Here is a 27,920-nt window from a genome sequence, read left to right as displayed (position 1 = left end):
TGTCTCTACAGCTGATCTGTAGCCATTTTGAGATGGGAGCTTAAAGGCTGGCTTGGATGCTTCTGGAAAGTTATCCCATAAAGAGAATAGAGTAAACAAAAGGGTCCTCATTAATGGAGCAGTTCTGTTAAACTACACTTGGCTTTCAGTTGGCTCAGCACTAGCATCCATGTCTTTCTTAGCCATCAATTCCAGGGTGTCCTTCATTTAATTTTTGAGAGGTGAAGATTGATATCAAGGCAGTAAGATGTGGTACTGAGCTGTCATAATGGGTGTAGGTGTTGGGGAGGAGTACCACTGGTGATGTGTACTAGTCCTTTTTGTTCTGGTAAGCTTGTTTAATTTTTCTCATTTGGCCAACATTAATCATTGCCCCTGCTACATCCCATGATCTCCATGGGCTTTGCATTGCCAGCAAATGCATCTTTAACTGTGTCTGCATGTTTCCCTATCCACAGCCCAAAGACATTTGGGAGTCTACTCCTACCCCATTCTCCCAGCTCCTAGACTTGGAGCTATACTGTTACAGGTATACTTGTGGCAGTAACTTTTAAATATACTTTCTCCAGGACTTGCTGAGGATGTCATATAGAAGATAGGCTTCCAGTGACTCTTGTCTGGTGCAGTAGAGTTAAAAAATTCAACCAGAGGTGTCCCTACTTAGGGGGAGTTGTACTGAGGGTTTGTTGCTACAAAACTGCTTATACTAGTACAAGTATTTCTGTATCTGCACAGGCATTGGGCTGACAGAATTGTGCTGAAGTGCTTCAGTCTTTGGGGGCCTCAGTTAATTTTGTCAGCAAGAGCTAGCAACAAGAGGCAAGAAGACAGAGTGTAAATGGATGCAAGGCTGTGCCAAGAGAAGGAACATTTTGCTGATAAAACTTAAAACAGGAATGCAGACCTTCACCCTGCTGATACCAACTAATTCTACCTTTCATATCAGGCAGCTTCCATGCAAGTGGTCTCTTTTTTGCTCAATGTCTTTATTGTACAGCTATAAAGCAGTTACTTATAGCTGTATGGTAAATTATTTTGACCATCCCGTCTTTCTCCAGCAAGTTGTGGAATAATTACTTGTCGATTCCACCAGAAACCAGTTCCTGAATTTTTGAAATTTCTGAATAATAGTTTTTTTCACACAATTTTCATTTTTACAACTAATAAATGGCAATTCTCTGTAGCAGGTTCATTTCCTGTTTCTACTGCATTGCCACTTATGTGGGCTTTACACCACAACATGAAGCATCTGGTACAAGCCTATTTTGGAGACGGGATACAAATCCGATCTGCTTGGAAGTCCCTATATCCTTGTTTTCCCTGTATTATGTCTGATGAAAAATAAGACATTAAAAATATAGTATGCCCCTGTTTATTACTTGCAGATTGTCCAATTTCAAAAAAAATGTTGAAGTGAATCCTAATGTTCCAGTTACAATGCTATTTATGGCACTAACACAGAAGGCAGGGGGAGGGGAAGGGAAGGAGAGGAGAGAGGGAGAAAGAGTTGTAAGCTTTTTAACTAAACTATATATCTGTGTTATATTAGAAAAATAATAAACACTTTTTTCAGCATAATAATGCCTGTGTGATACATATTTTTATTCAAATCACAAGGTATCATTTGCTCTTCCTTTTTAAATATAGAGCACTTGAAGAAAAATGGAAACAAAAAGAAGAAAAGGAACTAAGATTTAGAGAACGAGTACTGCAGCAAAGGAAACTGAAACATCAGGAAGCAACTGAAAAGTTCCAACGTGCTCAATTCCCTTTTCCTCAGCATGAGAAAATAGGTTTGGAAATCCTTTCCTTTCCCTGCCCCCAGGATGTAATGAAAGCTTGTGCTGCATGTACTTATCAGCTTATTTAACTTATTGAACCCCTCCCTTATCCTCCCCTTCCCTTCCCCCCCTCAAAAAAATTAGTAACTCCATGCAAGTGAAGTAAGGTCATCATTATTAAAGAGAAGGAGATATAAACAAGAAGAGACTTGAACTCAATATATGTAATATAAAATGATCAGAAAAGAGGGTGGGGACAGCACTTTCTAATGTTCATTTTCTATTTTCTAAATACCTATTCTGCTATGAAATAGTCTGTTATTTTCCAATTATAGTATGTAATGCGACTTCAGGAATGTGCTGTAGTTTGCTTCTTTTTTTTCCCTTCTTACACAGTTGCTATTCCAACATGCCTACTGTTCATGCTATTGTGCTTTCATAAACATGCCTTGTGCATCAGAGAAATCCCAAAGAGGTTAGAATATTGTAAAGATATTCATATAAAAATACCTGAATTTTGAACTTGTAGAAATTAATATTTTCTAGTCAAAAGAAGAAAGTTTAAAGGAAGTCTAATAATTTAATGTATTACATATTTTTATGAATTATATAGCACTATTAGCTGTTCTCTAATCACTGAAAAGTAAAGGTCTCTTCAGCTCTCCTTCATAGTTGGAACTAATACATATTGGCAGGGATGTATGACAGCTTCATCCAAGTCTGATTTCCAGTCAATTTTCCAAGACTGAAACTCTATGGTATATTGCTTAGATACTCTTCGCAGGTTTGTTGTCACACATGCAACAGCTCCAAGTATGAGGTTATGTTTCTGACTTTAAGATCAGATGTTAAAGAAGAACAAAACAGGATGATAGTGTTTTTGGGATCATAACTTTGCCATGAGTCTAGAATATGAAGCGGTACAGCAAACCACAAACCCTATGCTGATCTCCCACTGCTCTGACGTGGGAGTAGACCAGGGGTGGGCAATTATTTTGGGCAGAGGGCCACTTACCCAGTTTTGGCAAACTGTCGAGGGCCGTATGGGTATCCCCTCCCCTTCACAGATGCCCTACTCTCTGGTCACCATCTTGGGACCAATGTCCCAGGGCCAGCACTGGTGGGGCCCAGAGCAGGGCACATGGCTGGCAGGGGTCTGTGGAGTCAAGTTGGGCTGAACTAGCAGGGACAGTGGGGAGCTGGCCCAGCTCCATAGAGCCCCTGCTGGCTGGGACCCTGTACCCCTGCTGCCCTGCTCTGGACCCTGGTGACACTAGCTCAGGGAAAAGCAGCCCTTCTCCTGCCTCGTGGCCCACGCTCCATGATGCAGTCACTTGCACCACGCACAGGGCTGTCCTACACAGGCAGCCCCAGGTGGATGCAAGAGGTTGCAGCCCGGTGCAGCAAGCGGGGGGCTGCAGCTGCTGCCACCACGTGCAGCCCCGATGGGCGAGCCTGAAGCCAGCATGGGGCCCAGGCTCGCGGTGGGAGCGGGTTACAAGTGGTGCTGAGTGTGGGGGAGAGCGGCTCCTCTCCCGCTATAGCCTCTTTTCCAAACACTCAGCTTTTCCCCAGGGTCCTCTTCGGCCCTTCCCACCCCCCTACTTACCTGAGTTTCCAACAGGGCGCAGCCACATGGTCCCAAGCCAGAAGCTCCTACTGTTGCAGGAGCCCACCATGGCTTCCCCTAGGTCCTACTGCCCCTGGCTTCTGTCATTTTTGACGGGAACCAAGAGCAGATAAATATTAATTTAATTATAAAATTTTTAGTGGCCCTGCGGGCCAGATAGAATGACTCATGGGCCCGATTCAGTGGGCCAAATTTTGCCCACCCCTGGAGTAGACTGTAAGGTTGATAATCAGTGATCCCAGAGCTGCTCTGCATAGTGTTTTATGGAGGCCAGTCTGAATACAACTGTTTCACTCCCTTCCTGTCCACTTGCATAAGGGGTGACGTACTGGCTTTGTAAAGCTACTGATTTTGCTGCCCTTCTATTCCTGATGTAGGCAGAAAACTACAGTATACCTCTTTGAAAATACTCAAAAGAGGTAATTCATAAGCTCACATGATAATGTATCTGATATAAATCAAAGAAAGGTGTGATATCATTTCAAAATTAACTGGTTTTAGTAATTGTCTTCAGTAATTTAGACTAAAGACAAATGCCAAAGCTCAAAGGTGTCTCTCTGATAAGGTTTCTGAATTCACAGATAGGTACCTAAATAGAAGTGTCCCGATGGACACTTCAGCATCTCTGGAGATGAAACCACTTCTATTAATTGTGACTTAATCTTATTTAAGTTACGCATACCCTCCCCCGCCCTTTTTCTTTCCCTCTGTCTTTCTCTCTTCCCTGCCGCCAAAAAGAAGCATTTTTGGCATAAGTCTACAAAGAATTTTACAAAACATAATGTATTTTCCTTTAATCTATCTAGTGAAGAGAAAACCAGTTCCTCAATTAGAGGAAGCCCTGGAACAAATTAAAGGATCAGTTTTAACATCAGGATTTTACTTGCCTATTAGGGGAAAGACTAACTGCAGGTAAGCATTTATGTTTGTTCTTTTGATTAAATTATTTAGAGTTGTTTGATACATACAACAAATAGCAAATGGTTGAATACTCCTTTTTCTAATTGTGGAACTTTATTTAGTGCCCAATAGTGCAGTTTTACAAAATGTAAAATGCTTTTTCCGCAGATTCGTTTTTACAGTGCATTTAGCACAAAGCAGAGAAGAGAAGACTAACCTTTCCACTTCCCTAACCCTGGTGAAGCCTGAGGCTCGCTCAGTGCTACTATAAATGAGAGGTTAAAATCAAAGCATCATAGAAAATTAGGGTCAGAAAGGACCTCAGGGGGTCCAACCCCCTGCTCAAAGCAGGACCATCCCCAACTAGATCACTCCAGCCAGGGCTTTGTTGAGCTGGTCCTTAAAAATATCCAAGGATGGAGATTCCACCACCTCTCTAGGTAACTTGTTCCAGTGCTTTACCACTCTCCTAGTGAGAGAGTTTTTCCTAATATCCAACCTAAACTTCCCTTCCTGCAACTTAAGACCATAGCTGCTTTTTCTGTCATCTGCCACCTCTGAAAGCAATCTAACTCCATCCTCTTTGAAACCATTGATCAGATAGTTGAAAGTTGCTATTAAATCCCCCCTTAGTCTATTCTTCTGCGGACTAAGTTTCCTCAGCCTCTTAGAAGTCATGTGCCCCAGCCTCCGAACCATTTTTTGTTGCCCTTCGCTGGACTTTCTCCAAGTTGTCCACATCCTTTCTGTAGTGGGGAGCCCAAAACTGGATACAGTACTCCAGATGTGGCCTTGCCAGTACAGAATATTGCAGACTAATTACTTCCATCGATCTGCTGGCAATGTTCCTACTAATGCAATCCAGTATGCTGTTAGCCTTCTTGGCAACAAAGTCACGCTGCTGACTCATATCAAGCTTACTGTCCACTGTAACCCCAAGGTCTTTTTCTACAGAGCTGCTGCTTAATCAGTTGGTCCCAAGCCTTTACCAGCGCGTGGGATTCTTTTGTCCTAAGTCCAGGACTTTGCAGATTTCTTTTGGCCCAATTCTCCAATTTTTCTAGGTCACTCTGAATCCTATCGCTACCCTTCAGGTTGTTCTAATCTGTCCCAGTGCCATAGTTCTCTAGGCCACACAGCCCTCTATTTATTTAATAGTAAATTTTAACCAGGTACTTTACTGCTTCTCTTTTAGATGCATTGTGATGCAGTTTTTAATGATAGGTTCATGCGTTTGTTTGTTTTTTCCACAAAGCCATGCCGCTTCCAGTCCACAGATTGGACAATATTCACTTCTTGAGCAACTATTCTATATTTTGTTGTTTCTTTGTTGTTTAGTGTGGCTCCATGACTTATTTACTATTTGTTATCTAACTGTGCTCTGAAGATAGCATTATTAATTTTTCATACGCTTCTGCAAAGACTCTCATCCTTATAGTATCTAGGTATGTCATAAATTTATTTTCACAAAGCTTTTGTGAGGTTTGTGGATATATACAGTGGTGTTAAACTTTTTGGTCTTGCGGGTCAGAGGAGGGACACAGAGCCAGTTCCAAGATTGAATCCTGTGCACCAACATCAAGCCTTGGGGTCCTGTGCTGCCTCCAATGTTAACTAATTTGAAAGTGAATGCATCCACTAATTTTGTATTCCCTACAACCTAATTTTTCAGAGTACTTTGCATTATATAGTACACCATTGTTCAATTTACTTCAGTTGCAGATGTGAGGACTCAACACATCTGTAAATCTGAGTTTAGCATCTTGGTTTATCCTAGAAAATGATAAATACATAATTAGAGAAAACCTCAGAAAGATTTGGTTTAAGTGACTTGATTAACATTGCAGAGAAACTCTATGGCAAATGGAGGGATAGAATCCGCAATTCTCCAGGCAGAAGTAAACTTTCTTAAAAACTTCCTGTACTCCTTCCTTAATTCATTATTCATCTTTCAGAATTTGCAAAAATTGTATCAGAGTCCTATAGTCTTCACTATATAAATTCATAGATGTTAGGGGCTGGAAGGAACCTCTTGAGATCATCAGGTCCACCCCACTGTGCTTGTATAGGAAGGACTGCTGGCGTCAGATGACCCCAGTAAGGTGAGCATTCAGGCATTTTTGAAGATATCCAAAGTAGGTGTTTTGTATCACTTTTGGGGGTGTCTGGTTCAGACCCTGGACACTTGAGTTGTAAAGTTTTTTCTTTTGTCTAATTTAAAGCAGTCTTTTAGCAATTTATGCCAGTTAGTCCTAACACTCTCCTGGGGAGCCCTGAACCTTGACGTATCCCGCTATGTAGGTCCAGCCTGTGCAGGGGATGAAGCAGGGGCCCTGTGGAAAGAACAATCTGAATACTTAATTGTAAAACATATACTTTAACCCCTGACTTTATTTGCCAGGTATTACATTTTTGCTCTGATATCTGCATATTTTTATTTTAAAAAAATAAACATTTTTGAAAATGCATAGTTGCTCAAAAATACTTATAAATCATGCAAAAAGTAAGAATTATATTTTTTTTCTACCTCAAGAACAACAGACTCTCCCTCAGTTTCATCTAGAAATGATTATTTGCATCAGAAACAGACCTCGGCATGCATTAGCAGTGATAAAGCAAAACAGGAAAACAGTAGAACAAATCTAGATAGTACCCAACTTCTCTTCCAGCAAAATCTGGAAGAAAAGCAACAATTCCTTGAAGAACAGCATCTCAGCAACTTGGAGGTATGATGTTTTAATATGTAGTTTCTAAATAATGTTTCTGAAGTGTCGTAAGTTTAATGAAAAGTCCAAGAGGTATAGCTATTACTTTACTCAGATCCTCTGACTGATGTCGGCACCTGCAGTGTCCAAGACTCACTAAGTAACGCAGTTCAAACCAGTGTGTTATTAAAACACTATATACTTATGCTATATTTCATACCTAAGGTCTTCTTTGTATTCCAAAAAAATAGATACAAGTTCTTATTTATTTAAAAATGACTATGAAGATTGTAGGCATTGACTTGAAGTCCAAAGACTTTGTATGATACAAAATAGCATTTTTGTGTCCTTTTTTTTGTCTCTCAGAATTTGTAGAAATGGTCTGCTTGCTTTGGGCTCATACATGTTGTCTTCAAAAGCAGTGTATTCCTGATATGGCCCTTGACCAGTGATACCAGGACCATGACTCTTCCACTTATCACTTGTAGCTCTTTGCTAAAATGTTACCGCATATTTTGGTTTCCAAGAATCACAGAAAATGAAGGTTGCAAGGCGCCTAAGAAGGTCATCTAGTCCAAAGCAGGACCATCGCCAATTATATCATCCCACTCAAGCCTTTGTCTAGCTAGGTCCTAAAAACCTTTAGGATAGAGATTCCACCACCTCTCTGGGTAACCTGTTCCAGTGCTTTAGTATCTTTCTAATGAGAAAGCTCTTCCTGATATCTAACCTAAACTTCCCTTGCTGCAACTTGAGACCATTGCTACTTCTTTATTATCTGCCACCACTAAGAACAGTCTAACTCCATCCTCTTTGGAACCACCCATCAGGTAATTGAAGGTTGCTATTAAATCCTCCCTTAGTCTTCTCTTTGCCAAACTAAGTAAGCCCAGCTCCCTCAGCCTCTCCTCAGAAATCATATGCCACAGCCCCTTTTCCATTTTCATTGCCCTCTGCTGGACTCTGTCCAATTTTGTCCATATCCCTTCTGCAGTGAGGGGCCCAAAACTGAACACAGTACTCCAGATGTGGCCTCACCAGTACAGAATAGAGGGAAAAAAATCACTTCCTTCAATCTGTGGGCAATGATTCTATTAGTGCAGTCCACTATGCCGTTAGCCTTCTTTGCAACAAAGACACACTGTTGGCTCATATTCAGCTTATTGTCCTTTTCTGCAGAGCTGCTGCTTAGCTAGTCGGTCCCCAGCCTGTACTGGTGCATGGGATTGTTTCATCCCAAGTACAGGACTTGGCACTTGTCCTTATTAAACTTCTTGAGATTTCTTTTGGTCCAGTCCTCCAATTTGTCAAGATCTCTCTGAATCCTAGCCCTACCCTCCAGCATATCCATTAGTCAGTGCCAAGTGTATTAGTATGTATGTTGCCCCTTGACAGATCTGCACAGGTGACTTGTGAAGTAGTAGGTACAGCCAAATATATTTTGAAGTCTCTGATACTGATGCTTAGAGAAACACACAGTTCTAGCTTTATAGCCCTCACGCAGGTGTTCAGCAGAGGTTTGAGAACATTCTATATGAGGAAAATAATCTCTTTAATTGGAATTACTTTTTTTTAGTGTTCTCCTTGCAGTAGATTCTGTAATAATGTGGATACATTGATACATTCCCTACCTCAGAGGTGGCTAAACTGTGGCACAAGGGGCCAGGGCAACCTCTGTGTGTGGCCTGTGGCAGATCAGGAAAGGGAAAGGCAGCACAGCAGCAGATAGGGTAGGAAGCAGAAATGAGAGCAGTAGGGAGTACAGGGCAGAAAGCAGAGCAGGAGATCACGCAGGATTAGGAAACAGTAGGAAGCAGAAAGCAGAGCAGCACTTCATGGAAGTGTGAGGGGCTAATTTGTGGTATGTTTGCTAAAAAGGTTGACCCCTGTTGCCCTAGATAATGATGATGATGTGAGCTAGTAAAATTTCTTATTAAAATACAAAATAATTTTCTATAATACTTTTAATTTTAAAACATAAAAGTCTAAACAATATAATGTTAAATGTATCATAGTAAGAAAATAATATTGTGCTGCACTTTGTCAAAAAAAATCCAGTTCCCTTTAATGGATTTTCACGAGAACATCCTTAAGTGACATATATACACATTAAGAATATAATGTATATCAGAACATATTGTACAGATATGGTATAAAGTCTTGCATTGTATCACTAGTATCACTTTTTAAAACACCGTTGGGCCTATAAATAATCTAGCTTTCTTCTTCTAGAATTTATTTGACTATTACCACTAGGGGCCGCTGATATTCTTCTCTGTGAAATGGGCAGATATTTGCAATTTGAAATTGTTTACAATATTTTTGTGCGGTTTCTTTCTAGAATTGTGTATTATGGGGGACTCTATTCAGATAAAGTCAGCAGAAAAATTAGTTTCATTGTTTTGCAGCCCACATTTTGGCAGTTGTTACTATGATTATGCTGATCTCTTAATGAATTGTGGCTCTCAAATTTATTGACATGAAAGTAAAACATTAAGAAACCATATCTAATATTATTGTGTACAAAACTTCTATAAGCGGCCTTTAATAAGCTTGTTACTATATGTTCCTCAGATCAGTCAAAGTCATTGCATCCAACAGTTGCTTCTACAAAGCTGAAGGCAAACATCAAGGGCTTGTCTCACCAACCATTGAAAATCCTTTTACTTGAGTCTCTTTGTTTCAGTTTTTACAGACCCAACAGGATTATAAAAATTCCTTAAATTCTTTTCTTTCATATAGGGCAGTAAAGTTCTATGTGGCCCTTACAATCAGATTCGCTGTTTGTTCTCTGTGTCCTATCTTTAAAGATAAGTATAGTTTCAGTATTAAGCGTTCATTTTGCAGTGACCTTTCTGTCATTTCTCACGATTATAACATTACAGAAATTTATCTATGTTTAGTTTTGCCTCTTGCAACAATTTTTGTGTTTGCACCATAAAATGAAATGCAGTCTTTCAAAAACCTTCATTAAATATGTTATATCTTGAAAAAACTTGTATAGATAACTTTCACTCATAAACAGAGGCTCTCTTATCTCCTTTCTCCATCTAGATATTTGAAAAGTCGAGTTGATAGCTAAGGTTGCTTAATACTTTTCATCATGAAAGTCTATCCCGAATTTCTTTTAACCTTCCCAAATTTTAACTTTGACTTCAATTTTTCCATGATTGATGGCTGCTTCACTCCTAACTTTTTAAAGAGTTTCAGTTAAAATGTTTTAGTTCTGTCTAAGAATGTGACTAAAAAAATAGTAGAGTTTTATCAGAAGACAATTGTTTGATTGCTTGGCCAAAACCAAACACATTTTTTTTTTAATTTTTGATCCAAAAAAAATGTTTCTGCTTTTTTGGCAAAATATTTTTTTAAAATCTTGAAAGTGGAAAATGTCTTTGTAGCAGGGCACTAGGGTGCCTGCTACTAGCAGGAGGAATAGGGCTGCTGAAGTGCCCCGAGCAACACAGATGGGGGTTGCTAGGGCAACCAGGCAGGTCATGTGGCTAGGAGGGGGCAGGGCCAGGCCCTTATAAACAGCTAGGCCAAAGCCTAGCTAGCAGTACCCTTCTGGATGCCGCAGGAGCAGGAGCTCTGTGGCTGAGCTGAGCGGCCAGAGTTGGTAGTTGCAGCCTTACCTTACTGACCGGCTGTGATGATGCTAGGGACAAGAACACCCTGATAAGAGGTAGGGTTGGGAGCCTGAGAGGGGCTGAGAGTTTACATTATGAGCGGGTAGGCTCTTTTGTTGGTTTTGTTACAGCCATTCGGGCTTGGCTTGAGTTATGGTTAACCGGAGGACCGGGTGAGGCTGTAGGGGAGTGAGGAGGCCTCAGCGGGGCCCCCCAACAGCTTGGGGGGGTTCCGGGTGCCCAGTAGGGGCACAGTGCCAGCGGGGCACAACTGTTTGTGCCAGAGTGGCGCGGTGTACGGGGTTTGGACCCCAGCCCGTAAGGGCGGCACTTTGCCCAGTGGGGCAAGCGACTCAAGAAAGGGTCAAGGGGGCCAGGCACGGCTACGGCCACCTGAGCCCCAAGCGCGGGAAACGCGCAGCGCGAGGAGCGCGGTACAGGCCCCAGAGAGGGCGCAGCACGAGGAGCGCGGTACAGGCCCCAGAGAGGGCGAGGCCCCAGAGAGGGCGAGGTGCGAGGAGCGCGGTACAGGCCCCAGAGTGGGCAAGGCCCCAGAGAGGGTGCAGCGCCGAGAGTGCGGTACAGGCCCCAGAGTGGGCGAGGCCCCAGAGAGGGTGCAGCGCCAAGAGCGCGGTACAGGCCCCAGAGAGGGCGAGGCCCCAGAGAGGGCGCAGCGCCGAGAGCACGGTACAGGCCCCAGAGAGGGCGAGGCCCCAGAGAGGGCGCAGTGCGAGGAGCGCAGTACAGGCCCTAGAGAGGGCGAGGCCCCAGAGAGGGCGCAGCGCGAGGAGCGCGGTACAGGCCCCAGAGAGGGCGAGGCCCCAGAGAGGGCGCAGCGCAGAGAGGGCAGTACAGTCCCCAGAGAGGGCGGTACAGTCCCCAGAGAGGGCGGTACAGGCCCCAGAGAGGGCGAGGCCCCAGAGTGGGTGGGAGGCGCAGAGAGCGTGGTCCGAGACCCCGAGAGGGGCCGCAAGCACGGAGAGCACGGCAGAGACCCCCAAGAGGGGCTAGAGGAGCTAGGGAGACCCAAGGGCATTGGTAATAGGCCGGTGGGTAAGAGCCCAGCCCAGGGGTGCTAGGCGGGTGACGAGTCCAGGGTGCCAGAGGGAGAGCACCCAAGGGGCCGGGGACCAGACAACGTCCCACGGGACAGCTGCAAGGCTTGGGGCGTGCTAAAGGGGAGGTTTGGAGGTACGCATTTGCCCATAAGGCTGGGGTGAGAGTGCCCCCACTTTGGAACGGAGATGATACCAGCAAGGTGTCGTTAGGTGTAAGTAGGCAGCCTCCCATTCTGAACCTCAACAGCAAAGACGTGGCAGGCGAGTAGAGGGTGCCAGATCACCCTAATTGGCACAGCAAGGGGGCGCCCGTGAGCTCATGGCCGCTCGCGGGGCCATCCATGACAGTCTTCTAATTAAAACACAATATTTAATTTCATTTGGGGGAATTTTTAACAAAATGAAATTTGGAAAAAAGCTAATTTCACACTGGAATTTAGGTACAATTCACAAAACAAAAGAGAAGTTGGGAGTCTTCTCCCCAGTACTCTTTAATCAAGACGATCACCTGGTACATGGGAAATCAGGACTCAGACCTCTGCTTTGTCTGACGTGAAGTAGGGATTTAAGAGAAGTATAAGTATTAGGTATTCTGGATAGGACCTCTTTTCTTGAAGGTGCCTAGTGTGTACAAAATACTGATTTATTGTAACAGCGACTGGAAAGCAGAGTCTACTCTCCTGGGTCAGTGCCTTCATCAAAGGGATGTCACTTTTTACAGGAAGCATCATTTTTAGGAAGTTGCTGGTCCAAAGGCTATTTACATCATAATTGGACTTCACAGGATTCATTTTTTATTGGTAAATGTTAATAAACATTGATTTCGCCTCACACTCACAGACCAACAAAAAAAAGTATGTCCTATCGTTAATAATCGAGATTTATGGAAAGAGAAAGTAAGAAAAATAATGGCTGATGGAGTGTGTAATGAGAGCAGTGTTACAGAACTGTGCTTACTGTACTTTGGACTTCAACTCCCAGAAACCCCAAGGGACTAGGAACAAAGGAAGAGGAAGTGACAAAGTAGACCAGAGAGCTACAGGCAAAATCTGGATTAGTCTACTCTAGCAAATTAGGCATTCCAGTAACTGGAACAAAAGGTCCAAGATATTTTTAAATTTATTTTTAATTTTTTATTAATTTACTACCAAATGAAAACAGTGTTTTAAAGCAGGTATGATTTATTGCTTTACAGATATGTACTTTTTAAATATTTTGACGTGATTTTTTTTAAAGCTCTTAATATCCTACTGTCATTGATAAATTGACTGCACCCCTCACTTTGTACAATCCTGAAAATTCAAATTGATAAACATGGACATAAATGCTTAAAAATTAGCATCAATCTCATCCATTGGAATTATTAAATTGAATTCATACTTGCTATAAACCTTATTAATTAAATTTGAATATAGCTGCCAACTTAACTGACTTTGTCCAAACAAGTTATTTTGGTATTCTCATGCAAGTGAATTGATTCATTTTAAGCTAGAGGTGCACTGATATATCGGTGCCATATCGGATCAGCACCAATAAAAAGAAAATTAACGTTATTGGCTGTCAGCTTTTTTTGGTCAGTGTAGCCAATAGTGTCACCAATGAATATAATACGCCTTCTGGTCAAGCCCCTGGACACTACGTGGAGGTGCACAGCTGGGCACTGTAGAAAGCAGCACCCCGCAGACAAGTCTATGGAGAGGAAAGAGTATGGGGAAGGGAAGGGGCATGGAGGGGGCAGATTGAGGTCCCCACAGTCAGGGAGGGAGTGGGATAGGGGTTGGAGTTGAGAGCGGTGAATGGGACCCTGGGGTCAGAGCAGGACAAAGCCACGGGCAGCTCGTTCGGGAGGTGCAGGGGTGTGAGAGGAGGGGCGGCTCCATGCCACTGCACAGACCCCTGGGGGAGGCATGGGGTGGCCCCCTGGATTTGTGCACAGGGCAGATGCTGCCCAACATGGGCTTGGGGCTCTCTGCCCTCCTGCCTTTGCCTCAGGAGCCATGCACTGACCACGCATCCCCTGCCCATCCGGAAGTGGTGGGAGGAACAAGTTATGCCTCCTGCTGGTGGGTGGCCAGGGGGTGCACAGCCATCACATGGCTCCCAGGGTCAAAGGCAGCAGGACGGAGAGCCCTGTTCTCCTAGTGGGCAGCCCCCCTCCACCTTTGCTGTGTTCGGCTCAGCTCCTAAAAGCATCCCCACACTTTAAAATGGTGGCGGGGGCACTTGAACTAAAGCTCACTTGCCAAGCTTCAGTTCAAGTGCACCCGCCACCATTTTTAAGTGCGGGGATGCTGATTGCCTGGACGAGCCGTCCACGGTTCTATCCCATTCCCCACCCTGGCCTCAGGGTCCCACTCACTGCCCTGGCTGGGCAGTGCCCCCAGCCTCTGCCCCATTCTCTCCCTCACAGTGGGGACCTTGATCTACCCCCACCATGTCCCTTTCCTGCCCCACACCCCTTCCCCTCCACAGGCTTACCTGCAGGGAGCTGCTATCCATGCTGACTGGCTGTGCTTCTGTAAATCAGTTCTTAGATCAGTATTGGCCAATGTGCCTGGTGAATAATCGGGTATTGGTATCAGCTAAGAAAACCTTTATCAATGCACCCCTATTCCAAGCACCTGCACTTTCTTGCTTAATGGAATGCTATTTTTAGCTTCATATGAAGATTTGGTAATGGACCAAGATTTCAATAATATCCTGCATAAATTCAGGGTGCCACTTCAGCAGATCATAATGAAGGGTTGAGGCCAAGATATAGTCCACAAAAATTTACAATGCAGATCAATATGTTAAATCTTTATGAATAAGTAAAGTAAATTAGCATTTGTAGAATTTTTCATACAAATGACACAAAAATATGTTAAATGTCAAACAGTGCAAAGTGAACACCATTCAGAATTAAGGTTTCTCAATGGAAGGTTTGGCATCCTTTGTATTTATTCATTAATATACAGTCTAATGATCTGGTTAACTACTATTTTTTCCACATGCCCCTTTCCACCCCACCCCGCCACATCTCAATCAGTGTGTAGGGTAAAAGTTGCGCACCAAGAAGCTGTTCACTGTCTTTTCATCCTCATTCAGTGTGCCCTCTCTATTAGCACCAAACCTTGCATTAAAAACAAATAATTAATGTCTTTATGGACTTCCCTGTCATGTTGGTATCATAGTATTATAGCCCCATATTCTCAAAGCTCCTTGGGTTCCTGACTCTTAGTTGGGTATCTAATTCATTTATATTTCAGTGGGAGCTGAGTACCTAAATACTTTTTAAGGTTCTAGGTCTTAGCTCTTTACAAGCATTAACGATTTTTTCTTCAGAACACCAGTGTAAAGTGATGTTGTTATGCCCATAATATCCAGGAGTTCCTATTTGAATGGACACCATTCTGATTTTACAAGCAACCAGTCTCCTGATCCAGGAGGTACATGCCACAGCGGTAATAGCAAATGGTGGATTCCACAGACACTGAGGCATTCCTAATACAGCAATTTCATAACATCAACAAAAATTAATAAGTTGTATATAGATTCATCAGATTCTCACAGAAATAGAATCTCCTTCTCTATAGCCAGGCATCCATTCTGACTTTCCTGCTATTCCTATTACACGCAACGCAAATCTTCCCACTTTCATACATGAAGCATGGGTCACACATATAACAGCCTCATTCACCACACAGTTTATTCAGCTTTTCAGTACAGTAGACATTATGAACTGTATGAAATGGGTCTTGTACAATCGTGTAATAAAACATGTAACTAAAGACTATATCATGATGTATATGCAAAGACAGCTTTGGGGGTATGCCCTAACTTTTGAGTACTTGACTTTGAAACCTTATTTTTTGACATATTCCTTTAAATAGTTTCCTAATTTTTTTAATTGAAAAAAACAAATGTTATTATAGTGATCCGTATTGATCAGCAGCTGGTTTGAGATGTTTAGTTCCAAACCTTAGATTTCTATCAGACCAGAGTCTAGAAACATTGTACATATGAACCTTTCAAATGAGATTTAAATTATTCTGGGGCACTGCTTATGATCTTTGCATTTTGTTCCCTATGCTTTAATTTACCATCATGAGTAAATACAATAGTCCACAAAGACTATTAGCTGTGACAGTATAAAAGATATACTGTTAAGTAATATCTGGCAGATGAATTCCTAGGTTCTAGCAAAGCATCTCAAGTCCCTGAACAATCCCAGAATGCTCTTTGTGGCTGCTGGAAAAGCATCCAGGTTTGGGGCTTCAATTTTAAAAGCACTTAAGTGACTTGAAGCTAAATTCTATTGACTCTTGCAGAATTAGTGCTTACCTCATGCGGGTTACTTTTATAAAATCCTTAATTTTGTATTGCTCCCATTGCTGATATAATTAGTATTATAGAGGTCTGGTTGGTACTGGGTTTGACCAGAAAATTTATCTGACTGCAGGGTCTGGTGGCAACATGGTAGAGCTACTAATGGCGGGGTAGCTCCTATAAAATATCACAATGTTGCAACCTCCCAGACTAAGGTGAGTATAGGGCACCTCAAAACCCTTGTCCCCATGCCTTGTGGGTACTCCTTAGTTGGAGTAGGGCCTAGGGGACATCACCCTGACAGGAACACACCCTCGCTGAGCCATTAAGTAGTTAGAAGCACTTCCTAGCTGTTGCTCTCTGGCAGAAGCTACAACCACTAAGTCACTGAACATCTAGACTCAATCTGGCCTTTGGACTCAGTGGTCTAAAGGAGGGGTCGTAGGTCTAGGACAGCCTCCACTCCTCCATACTTTTGCCTAGGCATATGCATTGAAGGTCTTTGTGTGATGGTTGAGGGACTCCATAAAGGCCATACGAAACCTGAGATAGCTACTAAGGCATCGAAGCTGCTCTATTCTGGGGTTGCCTGCTTGCCTCTCTGGAGGAAGGCCCTAGAAAAGATGGGCCAAAAAATCTGTGCCCCAACCCAATTTATCCTGATCAAAATAAAAACAGCAAGAGTGTGATTGTAGCCATAATAGTTCACTAAATGTTGAGAGGCAAGGCTTTTTTGTGATATCTTTTATTGGATCAACCTTATAACCAGGAGAGCTGTTAAACAACCTGTCAGGCATCAGGTGTCCTTCCTCAAGTCTGAAAGAAGCAGAGACAGGCTGGGCGAAATATCAAGAAAAACTCTATGCACATACAAGCTGTCATCTTGAAGGGATACTGGAAGGCTATGAACTAGGAATGAAGAGGTATAAACAGGAGCTATTATAACAGCTGACAGACAGGGGCAGAAAATGGCATTCTACTTTCAGCTTGGCATGCCATCACACCGAGTACAGACCATGCACAGAATTTGAACCACTTGCCCAATGTCTGTGTAGACAAAGCCAATCTTGGATCAACAGACTCTAGTGCAACTCAGGCACATGCACCTTTTCTAACTTCCTCCCCATGCAGGGTGATCAGAGCAGATCCTAAAGAGGGCTGCTAAGTTCCAGTTGCCGAATCGCACTACTGTCCTTGTTCAAGTGCTAAACAATAGGCCTGTACAAAGTGGCAAGTATTCGCTTTGGATTCAGACTCGGCTGATTCAGAGGAACAGTAATTCGATTTGGAGATTCAAATCACTGTCCTAATTCGATTTGGCTGAATCAGATCCGAAGATTCAGCACCGCTTCGGAGATTCGGCCATAGAGTAAACAGGCAGCAGTCCTCACTATGCCTCCAGCTGGTAAGTCTGTTGTGGGCGGAAGGGGAAAAGAAGGGATGTGGGGGAGGGAGGGATTGGGGCTAGGGCTCGGACAAGCTGCCTAGCTGGGGTGGGGGGTGCAAGACTTGGGGAGGGAGGCGGGGGGGCACAGGATGTGGGCTCGGAGTCTGCTAGAACCTCTTTGGTTTCATGTGCCCAGAGCTGGGCACTCTGGCTGCAAGCAGGGAGATGTGGAGCCAGCTGGGCACTCCATGCATTTCCCCAACACCTCCCCACTTGTGGCCAGAGTGTCCAGTTCCTCAACATCTCCCCGCTCCCTAGCCCCCAGCCAGCTTCCATCCCAGCCCTGCCTCTCAACCCCCCAGCCCCCTGCAAGCCCCACATACCACTTCACAGGCTCCAGGAGGAAAGTAAGCCTGACCTGAAAGCTGCAGGCTCTGCCCTTCCCCACTCTCCCTCCCCCTCCCCCTGCTCATCCAGGCAGGGTTGGGGCTTTCCTGCCCTTTTTGCAAACAGCTCTTGCAGGCTTTAACTCTGCCAGCCTGCAGAGCTCTTTGCAAAAAGGGGAAATTTACAGGTTTCTCTGCTGAAAGAGAAAAACTGCATTTTCTCTAATAAAAGCAGGAAATCCATGGTTTTCTCTGTTTTTCCATAGGAAACGGAAAACCCAGATCCCTGTTCATCAGTTACCCCTGCTTATTTTGCAGCTAACCTTCCCAGATGGTCATTCCTCTATCTGTGGATATACTGGGTAGCATTACAGTTCTGCCACTAGCTTTGGTAGAGGAACCAAGGAAACTAGCTAACCAATCTTTCCTTTTTAATCTCTATTTAATGTGCATTGTGTCAGGTAATGAGACATGACTGAACAGGAACAATCAGAGAGGGACAATTCTTGTTAAATGCATCTTTGGTGCTATGTAAATAGTATCTTTTTCTCTTTTGAAAAGAAAAGTAAGAATTCTTTTGATTATAAGAGAAATTTGGAAAGCAAAATTATAATATGTATCATCTCTGCAGATGTATTTTTTCTTCAATGAATAATATTTGATAGGTATGATGGACAAATAAAAGTTGTGGTTGGGATGATACATTTTCATAATGCTTTTTTAAGACTGAAACAAGTACATTTGTAAAATGCGTGCAAGTCAAGACAGTTTCTTTTAGCTCAATTATCTATTCCATTGAGAATTTCTGCAAAGGATTATTCTACAAGGCAGGAGAAAAGTATTCATTCATCAAGAATAAAGCAAATGTTATTTTTAGTTTTTCAGTAGACTTGTGGGAAAACACCTCATTACTAAAAGTAGTTATACCGATGTAAGCCAGAAGACAATAAACCAAGCTTAAATCCTCTCTACAAAAGGTTTCACTGTAATTTGATCATTTTAGAAACATACCTTTCTTGTTTTTGTGTTCCATGTGTTCTACCTGAAAACACCAGAGATAGTTTCAAGTTTTGGTCTGAGGCAGAGATTTCTAGAGAGCAATACTTTTTCTTCTTTCTTTAGCTGCAGAGTTCAAACAGAGGGTAAAATATAATCTGGCTAAAGGTAAACATTTAATAAGTAACTAACAAAGCTCTATATATTTTGTTTTACTAGAAAGACACCAGCTTTCATTGCCTTAGTTTTAGAATGTTCCCTAAAGGGATCTTACCTACACTTGGTTCTTTGTTCTTGTATTTGGTTTCTTTATCTCTGATCATAACTATAATGAAATCTATATCAACATACACTCATTGCAAGATATGATTTAATTCATTCACAAGAAATCTTTCAAGATTATTTTATAAATATCCACCAAGGATTCACTATGTTCTTTATTTTATAATTAAAACTCTTTGAATAGCGTTAAAATCTGTAAACAATCTGTTTAACAATCATATTACTGTATAAATCTTAAAATAAATAGCATTCTGGTGTAAAAAGATATGTTTATTTATGGTCAAGCCTTTATAAATTCAGCTCTCAATATAATTGCCAAAAGAGCAATATTTTTTCCTCACTTAGCTCTTTTTGCAATTTGCAATTATTTCTGTTAAAGTAATAAGCCAAAGAAGATGATGGTGCTGGCATTCGTCCTCTTTCATTAACCTCTGTTAGTTTTTCATTATGTTTTACTTGAACTTAGATTCTAAAATCATTCTTCAGTGTGGAGAGGGGGGCTTATTATAATCCAGAAAGAGAAAGTGGAAGAGGTAGGTTGTGGAAAGAATGTATATGATTTTTTTCTCTACTATTTTGTGCTTGTAGATATTTTACTTTCTGTGATAACTGCAAGAAATACCACAGATTATATATGTTCAGGCTGAGACAATACTGGTGTGGAAGATATACATGGAGTACCTTGGTATTGAAGGACTAAACATGTTGCTGTCTGGATAGTGTCTTGCAGAATATCATATAAAAACCTATAGAGATGGATGATTCCTAACCACTTATAGCCCTGGTTTAAGAATAAGGATGCTCAATCCACTATTGTGAATATATTCCAATTTGAGCAGATTCATTGCCTCACTCTATCATCTTTTAGGCTATTCTGATAGTGCAGCAGGGGTACAAAGTAAGGCTGTGCAAAGCTTTGGTCGCTGATTCAGTCTGGTGGAGATTCAGCCTGATTCGGTGGCCAAATCTCTGGATCCAAATTGAATGAGGAGACCCTTTAATCTCTCCAAATGGAATCGGAACCCGCCAAATCGATTCAGAGAGATTCGATGATTCAGACATAGGCACAGCTTTAAATGTTTTTTTCTACATAGCTCAAGGCACCAAGTGGTTCGTGAATGCCGAGATGCTGGGGCAGATGGAGCATGCCATGGAAGCGCGGAGGGATCCCCAGCATGCTCAGCAGAGGACCTAGAAGTGGACCAGAAGCACTTCCAGTCCACTTCCAGGTCTGCTGGGGATTATGTGGGCAACTGGTGCCTCCTGGGTCTGGTAGAGCACCTGGGGTCCCCCCATGGCCAATCACTTAGCTGGGAGAGAGTGGGGAGGGCTCAACACAGTCCTGTGGGATGCTCCGTCTGCCCCATCATCACAATGTTCACAAGCCACACATGGTACCTTGAAGTATGTAGAAAAAACATTTACAGCTGTGTTTATGGCCGAATTGGTGATTCTCTGAATCAGCATCAAATCTTCAGGTTCAGATTTGGTCGAATCAAATCGGGACAGTGATCCAAATCAATGAATTGAATCATTGTCCCCGATTTGGACCAAATCCAAATTGAATATAGCCCATTTTCACACCCCTAGTACAAATGTATCTTACAAAAATTGTAGGGTAAAATAAAAGTTGCTAACTGTGTTTTACTGTTATACTTTGTTTATACTTCAGTTAGCTGAATCAGCAGATTTTTTAAAAACCAGAGAGGATTAGAAGTGATATTGCTTTTAAGTAAGTATCAGTTGACTAAGAAAATTTTGGATGTATTGTGTAAGGTTATTTTAACCACAAGACAGAAAATACCTTTCTTCGGGACTCTTCAGCAAGTGGTTTACTCTATCAGATTTTTAATCTGTTATCTAACAAATTGAAAAGAACAAAGCTGTATTAAATAATGAAAAATGTGTATTACGAATGTAACTGGTCTAATTTTTCTTATTTGTTTCAGAATTCTCATCAAGAAGTCAACCAAATAACCAATTCTGAAAGCTTATCAAGCCTGGACAGTCTTGAGGCTGGAGAACAAAATGAAAGTAATATGACACCAAGTGAATTGTCTTCTTTGACTAAACAGTATGACTCTATACCCTACAATTCCCAGAAATCAGAACCTACGAATAAATCTTTTCCTGAGGCAGCTGAACTGACTCCTTCTAAAAACCAACATGTAAATAATTGGCTCAGGAATTTAGATATGCAGAGTGGCCACATATACACATCTTTTCATGATGATTTACCTAAACGTAATGTCCTGATTCCCACTGTACATGGAAATAATCCAAAGCAGGAATCATCTGTTCCTATCAAATTTGAACAAAGAATGATAGAAATATGTGCTTCTGATAAGCAAGTAACCTCTGTAAAAAATCTGTGTACTTTCAGGCAAAATAAAGAGAGAGAAAAAAACAGTTCATCTTTTCGAATAGTTAGCAAAGAGAGCTTGATGACCACTGACAACCATGTATTCAAACCAAGCAAAGCGTGGACTACCTCTGATCCTTCTCAAAAAGAAAGAATTCAGGATTCAGAACAAGGGCAGACTTCTGAAATAATGCAACCTAGAACAACTACACTAGTACAAACTTCCAGTCATCCTATGGCAACACCTGTAATTTTACCTCCAAAACAATGGAACTCCACTGGTAGTCACAACAGTAGTTTCTCAGCTGATATCATACGAAAGGAAAAAAATACAAACACAAGTCCATGTACTGATAATCTGGACAACTTGATAGAAAAGAAAGAAAAACCTACTAAATATTTTAATGATAATAATCAAGGATTATCTTTATTTCAAGATGCATTTAATACATCAATTTTATGCAACATTGATCAAGAAGAGGATAAAGAAGAAAATGGAAATACAGCCAAAGCCATGCCACATTTGTCTGATGCAGGGTTTAATTCTGACTTGCCTAATCAACATAAAAACCTGAGAAAGAATGTTCGGGAGGGATATGGGGTAAAACTGCTCAAAAGTATTTTAAAAAAGGAATCTAAATATGAAAATAATTTTTTTAAATCGGTAGTTATGAAACCAAAGTTCAGCTTTGGGAATCAAACCATATCTTGTATCAGAGACAGTTTGGAATTAGTAAAAATAAAAGAGAAAAATGCAGAGGATCAAAAGACCAATAAGAAACTGCGATGGTTTGATGAAAATGACAAAACAGTAGTAGAAGGTGATGAAAAATGTTCTGAAAGGAATCCTAGTGAAGTATCTCAGGCTCATCTGCAACCATCTCATGTTCAAACTAAAATCAATGCTCCTAACACTAATTTAAGTATTGCTTCTTGCACTGCAAATCCTGTTTGTTTAGAAAATCACCAGGATTCTACTGTGATATACACAAAATCTGCTACTGCTGGAGGCTCGGAGAGAGACTGTACACTTCTGAATTCTTTAGGATATACAAGGTACCATTTTGCTAAACAGGCATGGATGGCATCGCAAGGTGAAAAAAGTAACCCTCTTCTATATAGTAATGACTCTAAAATCCAAAAGGATAACCTGCGTAAAGGCAAGACAAAAATAATCAGAAGACCAATATCTGCCAGAACCCAAACGAGTTTTATACCCAAAAATAGGAAGGGCACTATAATCCGAGCACAGTCTGCTAGTGAAGCTAACAAAGTTATAAGAGCTCAGGGTAAAATCATGATACCTCATCCACCACCTAAACTTTTACTAGACTGCACCACTGGACAAAATGTAGCAGAGACTAGGAGCGGGTATCAACCAGTAAATTCTTCTAAACTTCAAACCATCAGTAAAAATAATGATTTAAATGCAAAACATTTTTTGCCAGCAGATCAGCATTGCAATAGAAGTATCACAGATAATAATAAGAGCACTGCATGTGGTCATGTGACAATATCCACACCTTCCACCAGTGTATCTACATATGAACCTTTGGCAAAAACTATTTATGGAAATGGACCACGCCTGGATCGTACACCAACTGACGAAGAAATAAATCTTCTGTACGAAGGAGTGCGTAGTGCCCTAGCTCAAAAACAATTTGCTGCTGGTAAGAATCATTCTTGGTATTTTCCAATGTAGAAAGTCTGAAAAATTATAGTGGGGTTGTTATAGCGAGCATTTTTTAAAATTAAAACATGAAATAATTAACCGTTCAGACGAACAGCCAGAGTTTCTACTTGTCTTATTATTATTTGTATTATAAGAACATCTAAAGGTCTTAATCAGAGGCCACTGTCCCATGTACTCTCCAAGCATTAAGCAAAAGAAATTCCCTTTTCCCAAAATATTTATGTTCTTGACTAATGACCAGACATGACAGGTGGACTAAGCAAGCCATTGTGGGAGAAGAAGGGACACAGAGGACAAGTTAATAGTAAAATGACCAAATTTTGAATGGTAAGATAAAGATAAAGCTAGCTACTTTCAACTGGCAAGAGTTTGCCCTCTGGGAAATGTTTAACAGGATCACATGACAGAATCACAGGCCTATTGGATTTTTTAAGTGAAAGTACTGTACACTTTTGCTATTGCTAAGATGGCTAAGTTTACAATAGTGTAACTAAGGCATGACAGCTTTGGCACCAGCCCTGGGCACAGGTTAAGGGATGGAAACAAAAGCTGTCACCACAGCCATGCTATCGCACTAATGGCACCGGGAGCCAAAGTCGCTGCTCTCATGTCACTGCTACCCCAGCCACTCAGCTCCCTAGTACAACTCTGTATGAAAACATTGCCCTGTTAAATAAGGTCCTGTGCCATGCAGCAGTAATAGAATCCTGGGTTCCCCTTCTTCCTCATCCTGTATGGCTGGGATAATCTAGTTGGGGCTGGTCCTGCTTTGAGCAGGGGATTGGACTAGATGACCTCCTGAGGCCCCTTCCAACCCTAATTTTTCTGTGATTCTGTGGTTCAGTATAGACTGAGCATTGTTTGCTGAGCTTCTTTTTGGTTATAGAGCTTTCAATTTTCCGCAGAGGCAGAGCTCATAACACCAGCAACCCTCCTTTATGTATAAACAGCCACTTCATGCCTCTTAACATATTGTGGCTGTCCTGAACATTGCTCAGGTGCCCTCCAATTAAAAAAAAATGCTTTCTCATCTCTTAAGAATTGGACTTCTAACTTTATCTATTGTATATCAAGTAGGTCCACAAAATGTTTTTTCAACTGTCTGGGTTTTGCTGATATACAACATACATAAAGGCTGGTTACGCATGTATTAGTTACCCATGCATGCAACCTGACTACCCCAACAGAGTTGCACCCTCATTATCAATGCTTCAGGTCTGTAAGTCAGTTGGTTACAGCATTTCAGCATTGGTTAGTTGGGCAAACCATCATAGAATGTCTAGATTTTAAATCCATAAAACAAAATATTAAGAACCAGTCTTATGAACCTTTGCCTTCATAGACATTGATGCCTTGTTCCCTGCACACCCACTTATGCAATCTGGCAAAGGCTGCTTTGCATTTAGGATGTAGGAAACTGTTTTCTCATCCCTTAGCCTGTCAGCCACTTGCCCTGGTAGCACAACTTATGAGTCACACAGAGTTGTTCTGTACTCCAAAGTACAGTGCAGATAGCACATAACTCTTGCAAGGGGCTAGTTGTAACATAACTTTGGTCTTTGGGCTCAGTTAATTTAACAGTCATATACATCCACTGCAAAGTAGCCAAGACATGTTTAGCATGCACAACTAGTAAACAGTTATCTGCCTAGACCAGAGGAAGGGCGACTTTCGATATTGTTCACAACCTTGCACAACTGAAGTGTTCCACAAGTGCAGACTTTTTAATATGATACCAACTAGAATGCTGCCAACTGCTTTTTCCACTAACTTGAAATAGAGGAAACAGAATCAACCCAAGAATATCTTGTTTTCCTCCATTAGAGCAGAAAAAAGCTCACTTAAATCAGTGCCGATCTTCATTCTGCTACACATTCCTTTACAAACCTGAAGCAAGTTTATGAGGAACTTTTCAGGGCAAGCAAGAGCCATATTGGGGCCTTGTCAGCAGTGTTCCCTCTAAGCTATATGGCTTGCACGGCAGCACAGGCACGCCTGGCAGTGCAGCATGAGCACGCCTGTATGGCTGCGCGCACCACACAGTTTACTTGTGGAAACACTGCTTGTCAAACTTTAAGGTGTAAGCTGAACAAATGTTTATCAACTTAGTGCTGTTCGTCTTAGTAGAGCAGTATAACAGACACTGAGCATGCCTGTTACTTTAGGAAGGGAGAAGGCCCCTGGAGTTGAGTCAGCAGCCAGGGGAGCACCTGGCAGAAAGGGCTGAGGCTTAACCAGGAGATGAGCCCTGGGCCGGTCAGTCTTGCCCTGGCTGCTGACATAGAAGATGCTCCTGAGCAAGCAGCGGGCAGGGAGCTGCTGCGCTCTCAGGGGCTAAGAGATGGTAGTCTTAGAGCTGAGGTAGGGTCCAGTGGTTTAGGGATTGAAACAAGGCGGGGGGGTGGTCTCAACCAGCCTAGGAGCAGGGCCAGAGGCTTGAGAGTAGAGCTAGAGCCCAGGAACGGTACTAGAGGCCTAGGAACAGAGCTAGAGGCCGGAGTCCTAGGGGTTGGGACCAAGGGCTGGGAGTAGGGCCAGAGAGTTCAAAGCAGGCCTTAGGAACTGTGATGCACAGGTGAGCAAAGGATGGTAAAAGAAACAGAGGCCTGAGGGACAGGGTGTCCAGGTGAGAGATTTAACAGATGTGACATGAGGACCTGGGGCACTGGGATGCCCCTTATTACATGGGACATAGAGTAACATCTGTGAGGTATGGGTGTGGTGTAAGGGGTAGTTGGAGCCACATAATAAGCCCTTAAGGCACAGAGCAGTGACACCTGAACAGCAGCATGAGATCCTTGGTAGGGTCTGGCAGGTTCTGGTGGATTGCAAATTCAATGAGTCAGTATTATCAAGGGAAGCAAATGTAGTTTGAGGCTGCACAAGCAGGAGTACCATATGCTTGGCACAGGAAATAAGACCACTCCACTTCTTATGTAGAATTTCATCGATCCATAGATGCTAGGGTCAGAAGGGACCTCAACAGATCACCGAGTCCGACCCCCTGCCTAGGCTGGAAAGAGTGCTGGGGTCACATGACCCCAGCCAGATGCCTATCCAGCCTTCTCATAAAGACCCCCAAGGTAGGGGAGAGCACCACCTCCCTTGGAAGCCCATTCCAAATTTTGGCCACCCTTACCATGAAGAAGTTTTTCCTGATATCTAGCCTAAATCTGCTCTCTCTCAGTTTGTGACCATTGTTCCTTGTTACTCCAAGAGGCCCCCTGGTGACCAGAGCATCTCCAACCACAAGATCACCTCTCAGCCTTCTCTTGCAGAGGCTGAAGAGGTCCAGGTCCCTCAGTCTCTCCCCATAGGGCTTGTCCTGTAAGCCCCTAACCATACAAGTGACCCTCCTCTGGACCCTCCCGAGTCTATCAATATCCTTCTTGAAGTGCAGCACCCAAAACTGGATGCAGTACTCCAACTGCAGTCTGACCAATGCTGCATAGAGGGGAAGTATCACCTCCTTGGGTCTATTTGTCATGCATCTGCTGATGCATGATAAAGTGCAGTTAGCTTTGCTAACTTTTCACACTGACAACTCGTGTTCATCTTGGAGTCCACTATGACTCTAAGATCCCTTTCTGTTTCTGTGCTGCTGAGCGGGTCACTTCCCAGCCAGTAGGTGTGCCGGATATTTTTGTGTCCTAGGTGCAGCACTCTGCACTTGTCCTTGTTGTACTGCATCCTATTGTGTACTGCCCAGTTTTCTAACCTGTCCAGGTCTGCCTGCAATCATTCGCTACCTTCTGGAGTACTTCACCCCACAATTTAGTATTGTCCACAAACTTGGACAAAGTACACTTTACACCCACATCCAAGTCACTGATGAAGATATTGAGGAGTACTGATCCAAGGACCAAACCTTGTGGGACTTCACTGCCCACATTCTTCCAGGTAGATACCAACCCATCTACTACCACTGTCTGGGTGCGACTGCTAAGCCAATTTGCTACCCACCAGACAGTGTAAACATCTATGTCACAGCCTCTTAATTTATTTATGAGAATAGGATGAGATACTGTATCAAAGGCCTTGCTGAAGTCCAAGAAAATAACATCCACCTCTGTTCCTGCATCTAAGCATTTTGTGACCCTCTCATAAAACAAAACCAGATTGGTCAGGCATGATCTACCTGCTACAAATCCATGATGATTTCCTTACTGCATTATTTTTCCTGCTGGACTCCCACAAATATGATCCTTCATAATCTTTTCAAAGACCTTTCCAAGGTTGGAGGTAAGATTAACTGGCCTATAATTTCTCAGATCCTCCTTCTTCCCCTTCTTGAAAATAGGGACCACATTGGCCCTTTTCCAGTCCTCTGGGACCTGACCTGAGTGCCATGAGTGCTCAGACAGCTGTGTTAGTGGTTCTGCTATGACACTGGCCAATTCCTTCAGTACGCTGGGATGCTGCTCATCTGGGCTTGCTGACTTGAACACGTCCAGTCCATCCAAGTGACTGCACCAAGTCAGTGTCAACAGTTGGTGGGCTGGTGTCCCTCTGATGTCCATCTATAACCCATTAGGAGACTTATCTTGAGGCAAAAAACTCATTGAATAGCTCAGCCTTGTCCCCGCTGTCTGTCACTAATTACTCCTTGTTCAGTAGGGGTCCTATGCTGCCCTGTTGCCTTCCTTTTACTCCCTACATACCTAAGAAAAGCCTTTTTGTTGTCTTTAGTTTGTGTTGTCAGCCTCAGCTCTGTAGTTGCTTTGGCCTTTTTAACTGCCTCCCTGCAATTGTGGGCCAAGAAGGTATACTATTCCTTGGTAGCATCCACCTGCTTCCACTGCCTGT

At 42.6% G+C, this 27,920-nt stretch overlaps 1 protein-coding gene across 1 annotated transcript in view; it reads left to right on the top strand.

The window, feature by feature from the left end:
• Positions 1–27,920, top strand: part of CEP126 (centrosomal protein 126) — a 53,652-nt gene that overhangs the window by 9,909 nt on the left and 15,823 nt on the right. Inside the window, exons 4-7 of the mRNA XM_090053340.1 lie at positions 1,648–1,793; positions 4,218–4,323; positions 6,845–7,037; positions 21,009–23,091. Coding sequence (XP_089909466.1) covers positions 1,648–1,793; positions 4,218–4,323; positions 6,845–7,037; positions 21,009–23,091 — 2,528 coding nt within the window. The remainder of the gene's footprint in view (positions 1–1,647; positions 1,794–4,217; positions 4,324–6,844; positions 7,038–21,008; positions 23,092–27,920) is intronic.

Source organism: Crocodylus siamensis, chromosome 1 (genome assembly GCF_052110815.1).
Source record: "Crocodylus siamensis isolate JL-2025a chromosome 1, ASM5211081v1, whole genome shotgun sequence".
In the NCBI taxonomy this organism is placed as follows: domain Eukaryota; kingdom Metazoa; phylum Chordata; order Crocodylia; family Crocodylidae; genus Crocodylus; species Crocodylus siamensis.
This window is presented reverse-complemented; position numbering and strand designations above follow the sequence as displayed.